We start from the raw sequence: 19,297 nt of genomic DNA, 5'->3' as shown, positions 1-19,297 counted from the left end.
CATCAATTTATCCAAGAGTGGCTTTGAATGCACTCTCTTGGATTGTTCCTGTGCTCGATTACCCCAGTGTTAGCACACAAGCTAAATTTAAATAGCTCAATCTATTCATAGAACTATTATGATATTGAATCGTTGCCAAACAAATTTATGGTGGCCTACTTTTCATGGCACTGATCGGTTCTCCGTTGAGAACATCAAGAAGTCAGAAAAGTCGGGCCTTACATTTAGTAGACATTCAGTCAGCACAAGTGTGTGCTGACAATCTAATGTTGTTTGATTCTCAAAGTTGTCTGCTGACACTTCTGTATTTGCATTTAGGTCATTCTGAACTCAATACTATGCGTTCATGGCACGGTACGCAGTATGCATTCTTTCCTATCCCAACATCCCCATATCATGGAAAATGGTTGCAAATTGATAATGGAATTGGCTCAGTTCATAATTGGTTTGACATTCTAAAACACAAAATAGTTTGTGGGAGTCTTGCAACCTGGCCAGGTTCCACATAACGCAATTTATCACTTTGTTATTTTCAGCCCCATTCAGGCATGTTGTTGAACTTCGTGGCACACCCTGACTGTTGTCGTTAGAACCTGATGGTCTGGTTCAGTCAGATGACACAGTACATTATCAGCTCAGAAACAGGTCAGGCCTTTCCTGGGTAAACGTGCTCGGCAACACATAATACAACGTTGTTATGTCAGTCCGAATGACTTAATTCTTATGATCTGTTGGGAAGATTATCGTATAGTGTCTAATGCTCAGTTCAATAATCCTGTCGTAATTCATCTTACATTGCCTAAATACATGAACATGGCATAAATCATACAGTTTTATGTTGAACATTTTGGATACTTCCATTTGTAATGTGGGGTGGACGGTGGTGATGATAGAATGGAATATTATTGATCAGTGAAAGTATTCGGTGTCCACCGAGCTCCACCGTGCTCTTGAAGCTATGTCAAGTGACTGCTCTTTGAAACACGAAGACATAATGAAACGTATCCTTGGATCTCCTCAATCTTCCAGGTTAGTTAATTAGACCATCTCTGTTGCCCTGTTGCCTATACTTGGTGCGGCCATCCATTCCACTGTAGTTGGTCAGCTCAGGGCCTTTACTCAGACCAACAACGACACATTTTCAGGGCAGAAAATGTGCTCTTCTTCCTACTGTCTCTAGGATATTAAAAGTAAGTAAACTCGCAGGCCCAGTGACTACCGAAGACATAATTACCCCTCTGGCCAAAAAAAGAGTGTATTTAGTTTATCCAGCAAACATTGGAAGGCAGTTAGTAACCGCCTTAACTCGGCACACGTCGCTTGTCCCCGCTTCCTTTCTAAACGACAACAGGTGTTTCTTTTTCTGTGTTTTTGGAGCAGCAAATCCATCAGGGAGAAAACGGGTGTCTTGATAGCCCATTTAAGACACATATTTATTATGGGTTGATCCCTGGATGGTGTATTGGCCTAAGAGGGCTGTGCTCTATATTGGAATAATTATTGTGTTGCTTAAACCTGGCTTCTGCTCACCACCATGGATTAGTTTCACTGAGGGGCATCTGGATTCATCTGCAATAGTCAGAAAAAACCAACAGACATGTTCAGTGCTCTTCAGTTTGGCCTTTGTGGATGCTTTGGATGTCGTAAAAGAAAGAAGAAACCTGGTAAAGATCTGGAAGACGCCCAGCCCTTCACTAAGTCGGGTGACCGAGTGAATGACGAGCAGCAGGATAGCTCAGATAAACACACAGTTGAGTCTGAGAGTTTTGTGGACGAGGTGGCCAAGCCAACACTCAAAGATGGCCCCGACTCAGATGTGGTTTTGAATACTGAGGACAATGAAAACGTTAATTTCTGTCATCAGGATGTCCAACCAGGTGGAGAATCTATTTCTTTCAAAAAAGAGGGAGTGAAGAAGGTTCGTTTCAGCCGAGATATAACAGAGTCTGAGTATGTTGTAGACGCGAAGGCTACGCTAGGTCGACCTGGCAACCAGGATGCCCGACCCAACACATGGTTTAACGAGGAGCACCAAGATCTTAATCCTGGCCAGGAAGACATCACCAACCACTCATTAAAGACACGTAGTAGCATTGTGGACGGAGTTAAATGTAGGTCACACACACTCACTCACTCACTCACTCACTCACTCACTCACTCACTCACTCACACAGACACACACTCTAAAAAATTGGCCTGTTTTGAGTGTTTGGCATGCACCTCTAGTCCCAATTTCCTTTTTTTTGGTTCAGTGTATTTCGGAACAGTGACAAAACAAGCAAAGCAAAGATATATCTTGTCCAATGTGTTGGACTCTGTAGTAATGTAATGGCCAGATTGATAACTGCTTATCAGCTGTTCATTATTTGATAGATGTCTCAAAGTTGCATAATGTAATCAGCCTTCTATTCCATTTCATAACACTCACTAGTCTCCCAAATTTCAGAAGCGTCCTTGCGCTCACTGCATGTATTGTGCTTCTGCAAGAGCAGAGGCTCCCCAAAATAGTGTGCCATCAATTAAATATAGAAGAGCTACTTGAATCTGTCTGCCAGAGCAAATAAGATGAGCTTGAGAATGAACGAGGTGTAGATCTCACAAGATGATCCCCTTAACCAACACCTCTGTTGGGAGACAAAGGCCATAGTGGTTCTAGTGGCCCTAGTGGTTCAGTGTGGGCCATGCTGGTCATGCCCTCTTCAGCAGCCACTCCTTTATTCAGTCAGTGTTATAATAATAATAATACATTTAATTTAGAGGTGCCTTTCATGTCACCCAAGGTCACCTTACAAAGTATAAAATGTCCACACACACACTGCTAGTGACCGGGTGGGTTAACAACGAGATAAGCGATTATGATTGGCTAAGGCAGAGTCATGTTTCATGGTAGCCAATCGGAGCCAGTGTTTTTACACACAAGCCAGACCACGCACACCACACACACCAAACAGATTCGAAGAAGCAGCAGAGATGACGAGTCCGGAGCAATCCGATGAAAAGTCGGTATTTTCAAGGTGGAGATATAAGCACTACTTCATTGAGGTCAAAGGCAAGAACGTGCATGTAAAGTGTACATTATGTCCAGGAGCGAAGACTTTGTCGACGATCTAATGAAGCATCTCACAACGACACGCGCATCTATAAAGCTACTTTTTTTTTTTTTTACAATAACGCAAATAATTACTTTCCCTGGTAACTAGTTACTTTTATTATCGAGTAATTCAGTTACTAACTCCGTTTTGGAACAAGTATTGAGTAACTATTACTAATTACTTTTTAAAAGTAACGTTCCCAACACGTACCCTTTTTAAAAAAAACCTCTTATTTACAAGTGAGAGAATAAAAGCTATTGAGCAAAGCTTGGATGCATGTCTATTTCTTAATGTACAGGAAATTAAATGCTATTTGCCAACACACAAAAAAAATTAAATTATATATAAATGATATCAGAAATCGGTATCGGAAAACCAGTATCGGGAAATATCGGGATCGGATCGGGAGCAATATGAAAATATCGGAATCGGATCGGGAGCTAATAAATGAGATCGGGACATCCCTAATAAAAACAAGACAATGTGATTAAAAACAAGTGAAGTGCATAGTGTCCAGTTATAGAGTGTAAGCCAGTTTGAACAGGTGAATTTTGAGTTGTGACTTGAAGGTTGTGATGGTGTCTGACTGTCTTATGTGTGGAGTTCCAGAGCCTGGGTGCTGAGCAGCTGAAGGATCGGGCACCCATGTCTTGCATCTCCTGTGTGTGTGTGTGTGTGTGTGTGTGTGTGTGTGTGTGTGTGTGTGTGTGTGTGTGTGTGTGTGTGTGTGTGTGTGTGTGTGTGTGTGTGTGTGTGTGTGTGTGTGTGTGTGTGTGTGGGGCTTGGTTCACATCTGCAGCCAGACCATTTAGGGGTGGCTTGGGATGTGGCATCACCATTTATTCAGATCGGTGTGATTGAAAGTTGACAAGGGCGAGACATTTGTTATAGATCTCGCACGAGGTGACGGGGTGAACGGAGGGCAGAGGTCGTGGGGAAAATCAGCAGGTGTTCCAAGGATGAATTGATCGTGGTTGGAAGAACCCTGGCGGCGTAACTTAGTAACCCGAAAGACTTGTTAGACTGTTGGAGGCAGGCCGTGATTGGTGGGTGCTGGAGGGTGTCGTGTTTTGATCAGATGGTCATGGTGAATGTTTATGTTAAACTAGATCGGGGTTGCTGCGAGAGATTCTTAACTGTAGTATGACACCATGATGTGCTTTTTTGGTGTATGTGTGTGTGTTTTTCAGGAGGAGGTGTGACTCACTAAATGGTAATTTATAGTGTTTATTTATCTTGTCTGGCTGTTGCAAAACAGCCATTTGGTGGCTGTATGCCTTCACACCTGTGTGTGTGTGTGTGTGTGTGTGTGTGTGTGTGTGTGTGTGTGTGTGTGTGTGTGTGTGTGTGTGTGTGTGTGTGTGTGTGTGTGTGTGTGTGTGTGTGTGTGTGTGTGTGTAGCGCCATGTGCAACCCTGAATTTTTGTGCAGGGCCAGCTGTTGGTTGTTATAAGGGCCATTTCCTCATTTAATGGTGTTTGTGTGTGGTAATACACTTGTCTGTGGTTGGGCACAGCCCTTTACACGATAACGGTCTTGGGTTTCCGTCAGAGTCAAGTCTCAGTTGGATTACTTGGAGGATAATCGTAGCTCAGCATTCTGCTGCGCTGGAGTGACAGAGACAAACGATGTGACCAAGGGGAAGCAAGGCAGTGGGCGGTTCACCCAGGGTCATGTACACTTACAGGGCTCCCATTTCACCACCAGGTGTGACGTTGATCAGCCAGTGCAAGCCACTTGACATTCTACCCATTATGCAAAGTGTGAGTGTGTAGCCAGATGTTTTCTGGATGGTTCAGCCTACCAGCCCATCCACTGGACTGTACCAACTGTAGCCTGATCTAGACATCTGGGTTTGGGAAACACCCACTTGAACACCCACTGATTAGGTTAGATTTTGAAAATGCTTCTGCTGGTGAAATCTGAGCCCTTTAAATGTTGTCATGCTTCAACTGACCAACCTAAACAAACTTTAGTCACGTTGAAGACGATTTAGTGGCATCTAGCGGTGAGGTTGCAGATTGCAACCAAATGAATACACCACATCATTTAGTGGCCATTGAAAAAATACATGCATTGCTTACCCTCATCCAGTGTTCAGGTAGGGGTTTACAACAGTTTTCTTTTCTTCTTCTCTCATAAATAAATATTTCATCCAATTACCTCAAGACCTTATGTTTTCCTCATTTCAACACATAAAATTGCTGATGGCCATTCATTTACTTTTTTGTGGTTTAATCAATATTGTCACACCTGTGGTATTCCGGGTCTAAAATGACCGCCATAGGACATTAAGGGTAAGACTATATTTTGTTCATCCAGCAGATGGAATAACATCCCCATACACACACCAACACACCAACAAATCCACAACCACAGAACAGTTGTAAACACTTATACAGTTTCCAACATTCTCAGTACATACTCCCTAAGTATGGACTGTTCGAATTGAGTGGTTCCACCTATCTGGACCCTTTCTGCCTAGTGGCCATCTCCTCTGCATCTCATTTAGAAGCCAAAAAATAGATGTTTTTCTTATTTTTCATGCTATGAAACACTCCCCATGACAAATAATTATATTATTAAAGGTCAGTTATTATGTTGTATTTGTGTATTTTGGATCCCTTCACCCCAGTGATCCAAAAACGATATCTCAAAGTTCTCCATGGCCTCTGTGAGAAAGCCCTCGATAGTATGAGCACTCCTGAGCTCCACCTTTTTGATCACGCCGCCCTCTTGATTTGATCAAATATTCAGTGCACCAAACTTTTCTCATCGTGTCCTATTGCTGCTCCCTTCAACCCTTATTCGTTTTTCTTTTTCTTTGCTCTGTTTCATGTGTGATGCACCACTCATGCTGTCTTGCACGCATTGGGCCCAGACCTTTGAGTCATGCTCAAGCAATTGTGCTTCCTTCCATCACTACTGTGCTTTGCTGTGCTCCAGGCACATAGCGCATTTCTGATATTCCTGGTGTATTGTGAATAAGGGCTTTAGCGTCATCAAAGGACAGTCTTGGTGTGGCTCTTTCAACGTCTCTTGCCAGCCTATCCTTCTGCGGTCGTCCTTGGCAACAGAACAGCCAAGCAGCTGATGGCGTGAACAGACCAAAAAAAAATGGTCTATTTTTATTTAAAGGCCACAGTACATTAACTCCATGACACTTAATGGAGCAAGGGAGGGGTGGGTGTGGGGGTGGGTGTGTGTGTGAAATGTGAAGTGTTGGTACGAGTGTGTCATCCGATGTCCCATGCTTTGACTTCTTGATCTTTTTTCTGCAAAGCAAATCATGGATTTCTTTTCACCACATTACCCGCCCACCGTTTCTCCACCGAGGATGATATGAAACGCTTATAGACCCAACCCCGGCCTCAGCTAGACAACCACCTCCACAGCAACTCTCCCAAGGCCCCCGCTGTGCGCTAGTACCTGGATTAAGCATTCACTCTCAACTCTTCTCCTCACCTTTTGTTTCTCCATTTCACTCCATTTCGGTTTGGTCAGTATCCTGGAGCAAAGTGCATGTGGCTGTCATCCTGCCCAATCGGGGCGATTTGAGAGTGTAACTTGTGCGCTCTCTCAATCCCTTTCTCCCACTCACTCCGATGCATGGCTCAGTCAATAGAGCCTTTGTGGACAAGGGTTGATGGTGAATTAATTAGGCTGATAGCAATGAGTGCCTTAGCCTCTGGGCCGTCGCCAAGCTTCTGCTATTCGACTGACCCCCCCTCCCCCCCCCCTCCCCCCCCTTTGAAACACTGATCACAGTTGCACTTCCTATTTGCTTTGTTAAGGGCGGCAATGTCCAAGTGGAGTTAAATCAATGGGTTTGTTTGGAAAAGCCGACCAGCAATAAGCCACTCGGACATGGCCATGGACTCCTTGCTAACCAACGCTACACACACACACACACACACAACACACTCCTGTCGGGGAGGCATTCCGGAGCCTTCACTTTTGAATGGAATCCACCAGCAGAGTTTTGAAGAGCACAGAGTGGACACAGTAGAGCACTAGACGCTCAATGTTGGCAATGCATGCAAAAAGAAAAACATGGGGAGAGTGGAAGAGGCTAAAAATGAGTCCGTCCTTCTCCCTGTGACCCTTCGCCGCGGAGCAGACGCAGGAACACGTAGCCTGTACAAGGCACGGCCGAGGGGCGCCACGGCCCCAGTGTTTGGCGCCGGCCAAGACGACCCGCTGTGTGTGTGTTGTCTGTGTCTTTGTCTCCACGATGCAAGGAGCGAGTGTGCATATAGTCACCGTGCATTCGCTTTCCTGAGTGTGTGTGTGTGTGTGTCTGTGTGTGTGTCTGTGTGTGTGTGTGTGTGTCTGTGTCTGTGTGTGCTGCCTGCTTTAGTCACCCACTCCTCCCTGCCAAACGGACCCCCAACCCCACCCCTCGGATGGGTGATTTATCACGGGTGCCATTGAAGGTGGCGGCAGTGGGCGCCGTTTCCCCCAGCTCCACACATCTATTTTTACCATCTTATTGCTCACCCAGCCACTGGAGACGACGTGATTAGATGATCGAGAGATGGATGAAAAGGGAGGAAAATAGGTGGTGGAGGGAAGGGAAAGAAGAGGAAATGGTGGAGTGGCAAAGGGCTGTCCCCCCCCCCCCCCATCTCCCGCCCCCGTCTCCCCATTCCACCAGTGACATCCCAAAAATGAGGCAACCTCACATGGATACTTTACGTGGCCACTGAGTTTCTTATTGATTGTAATCGTTCTGTGCAGTGGATTTTGGTCGAGTTAAAGAGCCATGTATGTGTTCTCTTGACGTGAAGCTGTTATACTTACCACCACATGCCATTTTTGACGCCTCTTACGTTTCACACACACACACACACACACACACACACACACACACACACACACACACACACACACACACACACACACACACTAGGTGTCAGTAGCTAATTGCTAGCGACACCTCACATTATGAATCTCAAACCCAGGGCGGCAAAAAGCAAACCAATCTGCAATTGAACGTACTAATTGGGATTCACAATCTACGTAAGTTGGATTTCTTAGTGAAAGCTATGGCGTTATTGCCAATTACACAAAGCTTTCTCAGCCTCATACATGCTGTTTTCCTTAACCTAAACCATTATCATGGCAGATTCATCCACTGTATCTTGTGCTTGTCCTCATCCTCCTCTTCTCCTCTGTGGTCCAGGTACAACCCGTCCCCCGCGTGACGAAGAGGTCCCTGGTGTTCACTACAACTTCCTGTCCGTCAAGGACTTTTTGGAATTGGAGAAGAGTGGGACCCTCTTAGAGATTGGATCGTATGAAGGTAGGTCTCCAAGTCTAGCTTCTCAACCTCAAGCTTTGTTCCTTGTTTCAAGTAAACGTTTGAGTTTGTTTTTGCCGATTGCACCTGCTGCTCTGGGCTAAAGGGTGGCTAGTTTGCATATCTTTCCCAAACACTATGCGTCCGAATACAATGACAACGGTACCAGGTGGTCATGTAGCAATTGAATTCTTTGACCTTCTAATGAAATGTGAGCGAGGTGCAGTGACTCAATAAGACACATATGAACCCCCCTGACTTCTGTCTGCCGCCCTTTTCAAAAATTACATATTCTAAAATACGTTAACATGAAGGTATCTAATGCATTCCTCCTTAATGTCAGTAGAAAGAAAATTCTGGTTAGTCAGGGCATGCCTGACAGTGAGTTTCAATGTAGTGGAATGTTGTACAGTACTTAAATATGTTTCTGCTATGAAATAGACTGTCTGTACTTTAACTGAAGGCCATCAACATTATACTTGCAATAGTGATAACCCATTTTCACATTTCCCAAACCTGAAGAACAAAGGACCATTTGGGATAAACATTATTTGAACTTATCTTAAAACAGAAAACTAGGCGATGTTCGGACAACCATTGGGCCTATTTAAACAGATGTACACGAGGACTGGGAGCCATGGAGGGCATCATGTCGAACTAGCGGATGACAGCAGTGTAGCTCAGTGGGAGAACTCGGTCTGTGCTCATGGGGGTTGGGGGGGCTCTGAAGTGAGGAAGCAGGGTGCCCTACATGGCGACACCCTTCTCATGCTGGGCACCTCCCATCCCTCAAAGGTGATCTCTGATACATTTGGTTGCGTAATTAAAAAAAAAAAAAATAGGATCAAAACGGATGCTGCACATGCTCTTATAGTGAATGTTATGACATCATTTGAGCCACGGATGAGTTTTTCCACATGCTTGAAAATCACAAGCACTTTTGGTATGGGGTCTTAAGCGTTGTGATGCGTGTCGGATATGTTTTATTGTTTACATTTGTTTAAACTAAACACCCGCCCATGGATGCACCCAAACCACCGTCTTCCCAGCCCTGCTAATGTTTTCAGACGCCGTAGTAAATGCTAATTGATTGTGGGCTAGCAACCTGTTAACAATCCAAAAAGAAAACCCCTCCTAATTTGAAACGCTAATCCTTTGTCTCTTGTTTATTCTAATTACAATTCTGGAAAAATTGTTTGCACTATTATTACTACTGTTACTACTGTGGACCGTGACATATTTTTTTCCTCACCATAACAACAAAAATACACGGCGTCTTTCTTTCCTGTTCCTTTTACCAAATAGCACATTGTTCTGCCTGCTTCACCCACCCAGCGGAGAGGTTTGTTTTGCTCAAATACGTGCTAAACCGACAAGCTATGTCTGGGGGATTCTAGTGATGACAAAGCTACAGCAAACACAGTGGACAAGAACAGTGTGTAATGAGCAGCCAGTCACGACCAGGGTCACGGCTGGAATTCAAATCTCACCGCCGACACCCTTCTCATTTAACAAGACAAAGATTGGTTTAGTCATGCCACTCCTACACACACACACACACGCACACGCCCTGACCCAGACTCTGCCAATGCGTTCACCCTGTTGTTGTCCTGCCATGCCCTCCTAATATGCCCTCCTTTTCTGCTGCACCCCCCACCTCCACCCCATCTTAATTTCCCCCCCCCGTTGCCTAGGTAACTATTATGGGACGCCCAAGCCGCCAGCGCAGCCCCCCGCTGGGATAGTGATTGGTAGCGGCGGTGATGCCCCTCTGGCTGACGGGCTCAGCGGCAGCCTGCCCGGCTCACAGCACTCCACACCGCGACGCGCCTATGACACCTACGATGAGATGCACCATGCTGGGATAGGGCCGGGAGGGCAGCAGCACCAGCACCCACAGGAGGACGACGAGGAGCTCCCGGAGATGAACAGCAGCTTTACCGGTACGCCCCCCCCTCCACTGGGAGGAGCTAAGGGGGGAGAGGCGGGAGTCGACGGAGGGGAGGGGAGGGGGTACGCCTCCGCTGGGAGGAGCTAAGGGGGGAGAGGCGGGAGTCGACGAAGGGGAGGGGAGGGGGTATGCCTCCGCTGGGAGGAGCTAAGGGGGGAGAGGCGTGAGTCGACGAAGGGAAGGGGAGGGGAGGCGTGGCTGGGGGGGGGGGGGGGGGTCGGTGGAATTTGTGACTAGAGGGGAGGGGGGGGGGGGGGGGGGGGGGGGTGTAAATGCACTGGTTGCAAAGCGGCCGGTAGAGCGAACGAGAGCAGGGCTTTTATTTCGAGGCGAGAGTCGTAAAGGATGATTGTCCAGAGCTGAAGTGTTGTAGTACGGTGGTTGTTCTGTGTTTGGTTTTGCTTTGTGGAGCGCATCGGGGTGGGTGGGGTGTGTGTGTGTGTGTGTGTGTGCGTGTGTGTGTGTTTGTGGTAGGGCACTTCCTTTAGTTTTTCCATATAAACACAAAAAATGACGTAATGAGCCGGGTGGTCCAGGTGATGGGGAGGGGGCGGGGTTGCTCCGGTGGACCGCGTGTGCAGAAGGACAAGCTGGAAAGAGCAGAAGGAGTTGGAATTGAAGAAGAACGGAATGAGGGAGTGGCTAGGGAAGAGTGTGAGTGTGTGTGTGTGTGTTTTGGGCATGCGGGGGGGGGGGGGGGGGGGGGGGGGGTGGGGGTGTTGGGTGGTTTAAGATGGAAGTGGGTTGCAGAAAAGGATTGTGGAAGGGAACAGAAGCAGAGCAGGGGGAGGAATGCGTTTTTGAAAGGCTGTTGCAAGAAGGTAGGAAGGAGGAATACAAAATAACACAAGGGATCGGGTCTGGGAGGGGAGAGCGAGCGAGTGAGCGCACACAGGAGCATGCCGTGGTGACGGGCTGCAGGATACAAGTGGTTCTTTGTGTGGTGAGTAAGTGGTCTCCGCTTTTGTCCACATCCGCCAGTGTCTGGGTGTCTGGGAGGGAGAAAAATAGTGCCATCTGGCTGGAAGCGGGTCGGCGCCGGATGACACGGCAGCCCCCATGTTTGAAATATTCCCCGCCGTCGTGTAAATACTCTTGTGGGCGTTGCGCAAACTGTATTTATTGCTCGTTGGAGTCGGGAGAATTTCTGTGATTTTTATAGGAACGGAGTGAGCCATGTGGCTTGTATATGTGGCTAGTGAGGGTGACTACACCCTTTTTATTAGGCTACGCAGGGCTTGTTTATGGTGTATAAATAATATGTGTTGGATTTGTACAATCACACAAATGTGGCTTTTAAATCCGTTTGCTGTATCAAAACATCCTTCTGTAATGTTAGTCATTTTTTGGGACCCGTACGTCCGACATCAATAAGAGAGTCAAACAAGCCTCGGTCTTCATTTGTGTTTCAAGGTGTGACCAACAGTTGTGTACTCTTCACATGGGAGTGTTTGTGTTGGAGCGTGCCAAGGTGTCAGCCAGGTGTCACTCAGCGTGTGAATGAGGTAACAGGAAGTGCAGTACTTTAGTGCTTAAAGGCGGGGGGTGGGGGTGAGGGTGGGGGTGGGGGGGGCCACGTGCGAACTGTCTCTCTTGAATAAGCATCTGCTCTGCAGGAGGAAGATGTTGGGATGGTTCAGGGAGAAAAGAATAAGCAGTGAGTAAAATAATGTTTTTGGAAGATGTGCAATACGCACTATGAATCCTAAACTGTAAAGTAACGACTGGCTCAAAACCCAAGTCCACCCTTTACACTTGGTGCCCTTGGATTTCTAATCAAACACTTATTAAAACATTTTTTTAAGGGCTTTCAATGATGGTCTGGTTTAAGCTGTGAATCAGACCTGTATTCAATTATACATTCTGTACCTGTGGCATCGACAAAACTAATTTCAGCCCACTGTCAATATTCTTAAAATAAATCCCTATGACTAGTTTGAGGCAGGCCTATTGCAGAGCAAAGGTGTAACCTTGACAGCCACGATATGATGTTATAGGAAATGTGCAAGTCATTTCAAATTGACATATCTTTGCCGGCTACCTGGTGCCCTGCACAGGACTTCAGTAGCGTTCCATAATACAGTTTAGTGAATGTTTCTACGATCTTAAACTGTGATAGTAGTACTGCAGAAAGGGATCTGCTGTTATCTCTGTCAGACAGAACTTATTTCTGTGGAAACGGTCATCAATGGACTTCAGGGGGGCTTTTTAGAATGCTAATCACCTGCCAACGTCCTGGAGATTCAACACTTCAACACAATTCAAGCCTGCTAGACGTGTTTTGTTGATTTGTATTTGCATTTGGTTGTGTTTGTGATTTGTGATCAAGGTTAGTGAAGCAGGGACATTTCTGTCAATGTCACACCAGACATTCAGCCAAATAAGGGTCTTATTGCTAGTGATACTAAGTGGATGGATGGATAAATGGTTACATGGAGGACGTAATGAATGTATAAATGAAGGAATGTACAGCTTCGGTCCCATTTCGCACCAAGCATGTTATTTTGTGTCGATTTTGCACACCACCTTTCTTTGCCGTCATCAGCACTTTCTTTTTCTGGGCTACTCGTGTATTTTAGCAGCCGCCGGTGGACCAGGACCATTTATTTCGGCTGTTCTGTGTAGAACTTCATAAAGTCCTAGTCACACACCCTGGTGTAATATTCTACTCCAAAAGTGTGAATATAGACCGCTCGACTCTTAATAAATCTGGGCCGGGCGTTGATGCTAAAGTTTTCATGCGGGGGGGGGGGGGGGGAGGAGAAACTGCAATTAATACAGCAATGTCTATACTCTGCCACACATCCCCCTTATTTCTTTATTTAGTAGTGATGTGTTCTGTTGCTCTTCTGAGATCTGAGTCTGATAGCTGTGTATCATCCCCCTGTTGGATAATGGCTATGGTAGCGATGTCATCTCAAAGAACTGTCCACCGACCCTGTCCACCCGATGACATGCTTGAAGCAGTTCCAAGAAACGACAATTAACGCTAGCAAAAACGTGTGTCCCCCCCAACCTTGTCTTTTCCCCCTCCCTCCAGGAGACTCCAGCGAAGCGGACGACTTTCACCAAGCGGTGCGCCCCTTTGACTCCCGCCAGAGTGCCCCGTCCTACGCCGGGACCACCCCTTCCCCGTCGGCCACCACGGACAGGACACAGCAAACGCACCCTCACCCTCCCCCGGAGGACGATCCGCTGGGACCTCTGCCGGAGAACTGGGAGATGGCGTACACGGAGAACGGCGAGGGCTACTTCATAGAGTAGGTCGTCTGTGGGGGGGAGAGGAGGGGGGAGGAAGAGGGGATTCTCTGCGCCGGCGTCCTTGGAATCGTCTGGCGTCTGGCGTGTGTTGGTCTCCAGTGCCAACAGCGTGGGTCGAATGAAGAAAACCACAACAGCTTTGAGATGGATTGATAGACACAAAAACACATTTGACTAAGGATTCTACAAATATGATAATTTGCAAATTGAAGCTTTGTGGTGAATAACTAAATATAAGCACTCAATTATCAACAATATAAACCTCACAGGAACAGAAAATTGTAGACAAGGTTATGAGCATCGGTTGTCTGCAGTGTCAAATGAACTGCACAGTCTAACCAAAGGGTTCTGCTTGGCAGTGAAACAGTCTTGGAGCTGCCAGTCTGCGTTGCATATATTTCAACATCAGTATGATCAAATAACGGTTCAATGAGTTCTTGCGTGGGTTATACAGGAGCTAGTTGATCTGCTTTATTGATAGAGTTGCATCATGTCCCAGAATAGGATCATCCTGTTCATCCACAGAGCAGGTTGTTAGACTTAATGTAGACTCATGCGTCGCAATGCCCAACATCATCTTATTTATTTTATTATATAGAGGGAATATTTTAATTGGTGGAGTTTTCTCCCCCTTGCAAATGATATGATAACCTCCAAGTGTTCCTTGTGTCCATGTTCAGCCACAATACCAAGACCACATCCTGGATAGATCCCCGGTGCCTGGACAAACCTCAGAAACCCCTAGAAGAATGTGAAGATGATGGTACGTCTGTGTGTGTATATTGTGTGTATTCAAATAGTGTTCAAAGAACCTAAACAATTTTGTCTTTGTTAAATCAAAGCTCAGTTCTGAAAAAAATCTCTGTACTACATTAATGCCCTAGGGCAGTGATTTTCAAACTGTGGTCCGCGGACCACCGGTGGTCCACGACGGTACTGCAGGTGGTCCGTGGAAAAGCAAAAAAACTAAAAAACAAAAGCTAACCACATGCATAGCCTTTATATATAGGCAGTGTATATCTGAAACGATTTGTTTTAAATTATAAATGGAAGAAATAAGGCCTATTATTATTTTAATTACCAGTAAGTTTCTTGATCTCCCGTTTTTGAAATGTTTTGCATATGTTACTTGGACAAACTCCCAGCCTGTTTGTTGAGGACTTTGAGAAGATTTGATATTTGACTTTATCCAGTTCAGTTCAGTTTGTTTGTGATTGCTGTACATCAGTGGCGGCTGCTGGTCTTTCAAAGAGGGAAAGCTCATTTTCGGCCTACATCATATAAATTGTGTTCTCTGTTCCTTTTCAAGGTAATGCTCTGTCATACCAACTAGCTGTCTTTTCCAGTGACTTGACCAGTGACCTCTTAATGGCCAGCAGAGCTAGGCTGCTTAAACGGCCTTGGTCCATTGTGTTAGGTGTAGGACTTGAGCCACTTTAAACAGGAGAAGCTCCTTTCTACACCTGCAGATGTAGCTCCAATTGTTGCCACTAATGAGAACAGTTTGTAAAGCTGAGGCATTGCACTGTCCAACTTCATGTCTTTAAGGAACACCCTGTCACCCTGCAAGTCCTGATCTGAATACAGGACTTAAAGTTCAGACCTCAGGCTCCCTGAATCAAAGTGATGGCTACCAACTACCAAAACGATATTGAACAAGCTTGAACAAGGAAATGTGGGAATTATGTTAAATTGAAGCAAGGAATTGTGTGAATAAGTGTATGAAATGTACTATGAAAATTGTCTAGCAATTTCACCAAGCAAATATCAAGAAATAGGTTGCAGTCGCTTGCAAAATGAAGAGAGCTCCGGCGACTTTTTATAGTTCAAAATCGCTGTCAATCAAACGCGGAATCACGCAGAAGCCCAGCGTCCAGGCCAGCCCACTCCTCCATTCACCCCCAGAGACGCTGAGCGTCCGTGGGAGGGACATAATCGCAGCATTATCCAATGACCGTTGACTTTCGACGCACTAAAAAAAGCTGTTCTATGCAGCCCCATTGAAGTGGATGGACGCTGAGCTTCAACAGGCAATTTGCACTGTGATGCTATGGGAGTGTATGAGAAGGACATCGAGTCAGTCGACCTGCGATAAGCAGCTGATTCTGAACGAACTCGTCTTCAAGATGGACGTGTTCTAACGCATTTTTAGTCAATTAAATGTTAACAACAGTATATATTTGACCATTAAATTTTTGAAATTTTAGGGGAAGCTGAGCTTCCCTTGCAGTCTTAGAGAAATCGCCACTGCTGTACATATTTAATACTACATTATCATTGGTATGAATTAACCTGATTACGCCCTCGGGCACTTTAAATAAATACATTAAATATGTGGCAGCCGTTGTGTGCAGTAAACGTTGTTTTAACAAGCCTGTTGTACTGATTCTATGTTACTTTTAGTGCTAATATATGCCTATTTAGAGGTGCGGGTAATTCAGGTAGGACTGTGTGTAGACATATTTTATTATGTGTATTATAAGGTGGTCCGTGAAAATTCTTGATTATAAAAAGTGGTCCACACACACGCAAAGTTTGAAAACCCCTGCCCTAGGGCATTAATGTATTTTATGATTGTTTTATGATTGTTACCCACCCTAGTGTTGACATTTTCTCCGTAGCCTGTAGGTGTCAGCCTTGTGTAGTGTGCCCTTGCAGTCTAAATGGAATGAGTTTACGGCTGTTCTGCTCTGGATCTGAGCAAGAACATGCCCCTCACCCCTAAGGAATTGAGCAAATTACTTTATTAGTTGATACACGTAGAACCCCCTATTTGTAAATACAAATCTTCCTTCTGATGCCGTAACACTCTTATTGCACTGTGCACACACAATGCAATGCGCAGCAGTGGTAGTGTGCGTCGATGTCTGTGCAAGCAAACATGTCTTTTCATGGACAATTATACATTTATTGTTAGTGAGGTGCACCTTGAACCCTTTTAAAAGTAACGTTTGAATATTTTCTGCATGAGTTTAATGAGAAGATAACAGAATTTCCCCATCTAAAGGTAATTACAATACAGAATTGTTTCAAACGACCTTTCAGTTTTGAGGAGCTATTGCCACCTGGTGGTTGTAAATAGTTACTACATCGTACTAATGAATACCCCATAATAAGGTTCTCTCTCTCTCTTCATCTCTCCTACCATGCTGCTGCCCTGTCTCTCTTGCCAAGCAGAAGGGGTGCACACAGAGGAGCTGGACAACGATCTAGGTAGGCTGTCCACTCATTCACCGTCACCACTAGTTGAATGTACACAACTCATCTACATCACGTCATCTTCCCAGCTACCGAATTGGCTGTGCTGTGGTTTTTCAGATTGATTAGTGAATTTAATTGATTGTGAATTAATTATGTGTGTGCTGTCAACACCTGAATAGAGGTTACCTTGTTTTAGTGCTGTTGGATGCAGATTAAAGAGATACAAGATATGAATAAGCACGTGCATATAAACACACACACACACACACACACACACACACACACACACACACACACACACACACACACACACACACACTAACACATTCGACAGGTGCTCAACATCCTTATTGATAAGAGATGGGGTTCATTCCAGGCCGTTTGGTTTATTGATGGTGGTCTCCACGGCTTGGTTGAGAGAGACAGAGGGCCGATACCCTGGGCTCCATCCATGCATTGTAAGCAGACCTTCTGGGGCAGCGATGGGCCACTAATGCTGGTCTAAACAGCTCCCGGAGAGCGTGGCCTGCACTTTCACTCAACCATAATAAGTGGTGCCGTAATACATTTCAGTTGCAGCCTGATTAATAGTTGCGCCGGACTTCAGTGACAACCCTTTTAATGGGCACTCTGTGAGACTCTGTTCTATTGGTATTACATCACCCCAGGGTTAGCCGTGTTGAAGGTTTGAATCCTGAATTTGGATCCTTCCCAGGGCAATCTTATCAAATGTAGGTAAAACCTACTTTTTCCTGTTGCATGACAGATATTCAATTTTAAAAAAATAACCCGTAGCTGCTTTGCAATTTTTTTCGAGGGAATTTTGAGGGCAATTTTTGTTTATTTTCAAGATGCCCCAGGCCCTCAAATGCCTGAATCATGGTAAAATGATGTCTGGACATCATAATGATGATTCAAAGCACTTTGTTTTAACTGCTTCTACCTTGCAAACAGCAAGGGGCCCCAAATTGGATTGCGGGGTATTCCTTCTAGTGCATGTGGCCACTTAATCAGCTACGCCAAGACTTAAAAAGTACGGAAATCCATATGTTATACAAAATGGGAAAAAAGGATCCATAATTACTGGCCATATCATAGTACACAACACAACGCTTGATCATACAAGGCCATACATCCCTGGGCCATCAGTCTTGTTGGCTATAGCCAGAGCAACACTTCCCCCGTCTGTATCATGGGGCGGCCAGCCAGATGGAACTCCACAGCCTCAAGTGGCTAAACGTGTCCAATAACTATCGATCACAATATCCCATACAGACCAGGGGGGGGTGCAAAAAAGAAATGCAATTACTACCCTTCTCGTTGGGAGTTACAAACGCAGGAGATTGCAAATGATGCCCCGAGCTCTCTTGAGTAGCGCTGGGTAGAAATCAAATACTGAGCAACAGAATGAGATGCTTACAGGTAACTATGTGTATAGCTGCAGGTGGGGGGATTGGAGATGGGAAGATTAGAGAGAGAGAGTGTTTTTGAATGTCTCCTAGATTGCGTGCACTCTAATCCTCTCTGGATTCACGCACAGGAGTGTTTATTGCAGCGATGGCTGCAGCGCCCCCACGGAGAAGTAATGGCAGGGATGCATGGTGTTGTCACGCGCACACACGCGCACACACTCCCATGGACACACTGACACGCACACACGCACACACGCCCGCACACGGACACACTGTCACGCATCCCTATGCAGACACAGGTGGTCCCAGTAGGGGCGGAACTACTGCACTGTGAAATCAAGTGGGTGATTAGAATTTTAGCACAAGGCGAGTGGGGGGACCGTGTCATTCTGCCTCATGTTTCCCTCCAGTGCATTTGAATCACCCGGCCACCGTACCGCTCTCCGTGGGTGTGCTGTGGGTGTGCTGTGCCCCCCCCCCCCCCCCCCTCATACATGGGGGGGGGGGGGGGGGCCTGCAGTCGAACAGTCAGGTTTCATGTCATTTCATGATTTTAACCGGTGTGGAAAATCTGCTCCTGTTTTTTTTTTTTGCTCCTTGCAATTTGTGTGACGACTTTGCTGGCAGGCCGATTTTCCCGTTTGCTCAAAGCACGCGCTGTTTTCTGAGCCCTTTGGGGATGTCTACTGTGGTGCGTCTACTGTGGTATTGTGAATGAAGAGTAGCGACGGCGGTTTGACTTCTGAAGCACACACAGGTCTGCCATTGACTCCACTCAAACCGTAGGCGTTCGGCACTAGACGGCTAGAGGAGCGTTCTCCAGAGGTTGATGGATGTAATTACCCTGCAGGGCCACCACGTACACTCAGACGTAATTGGCTGAGAGGGTAATGATATGCAAAATTGATACCTCACCGGAGAGAATGATTGGACAATTTGCCTATAAAACATCTGACATTGCTGTTGTGTTGGACGCCACCCAATAATCGTTCCATTGCCGCAATCAGTCTACGGACATTTCACGGGAGGCGTTTGCCATCTTTGAACGTGCAATGTATACCACTCGGGGTCAAACGAT

At 45.9% G+C, this 19,297-nt stretch overlaps 1 protein-coding gene across 2 annotated transcripts in view; it reads left to right on the top strand.

Moving 5' to 3' along the window:
• The window catches only part of magi1b (membrane associated guanylate kinase, WW and PDZ domain containing 1b), an 86,294-nt gene that overhangs the window by 27,352 nt on the left and 39,645 nt on the right, over nt 1-19,297 (top strand). For both annotated transcript variants that reach the window (XM_084464306.1, XM_084464305.1), the window contains exons 3-7: nt 8,278-8,397; nt 10,089-10,337; nt 13,386-13,605; nt 14,287-14,369; nt 16,784-16,819. In XM_084464306.1, coding sequence (XP_084320432.1) covers nt 8,278-8,397; nt 10,089-10,337; nt 13,386-13,605; nt 14,287-14,369; nt 16,784-16,819 — 708 coding nt within the window. The remainder of the gene's footprint in view (nt 1-8,277; nt 8,398-10,088; nt 10,338-13,385; nt 13,606-14,286; nt 14,370-16,783; nt 16,820-19,297) is intronic.

The sequence above is a fragment of the Micromesistius poutassou genome (genome assembly GCF_964030765.1).
Source record: "Micromesistius poutassou genome assembly, chromosome: 2".
Lineage (NCBI taxonomy): Eukaryota > Metazoa > Chordata > Actinopteri > Gadiformes > Gadidae > Micromesistius > Micromesistius poutassou.
This window is presented reverse-complemented; position numbering and strand designations above follow the sequence as displayed.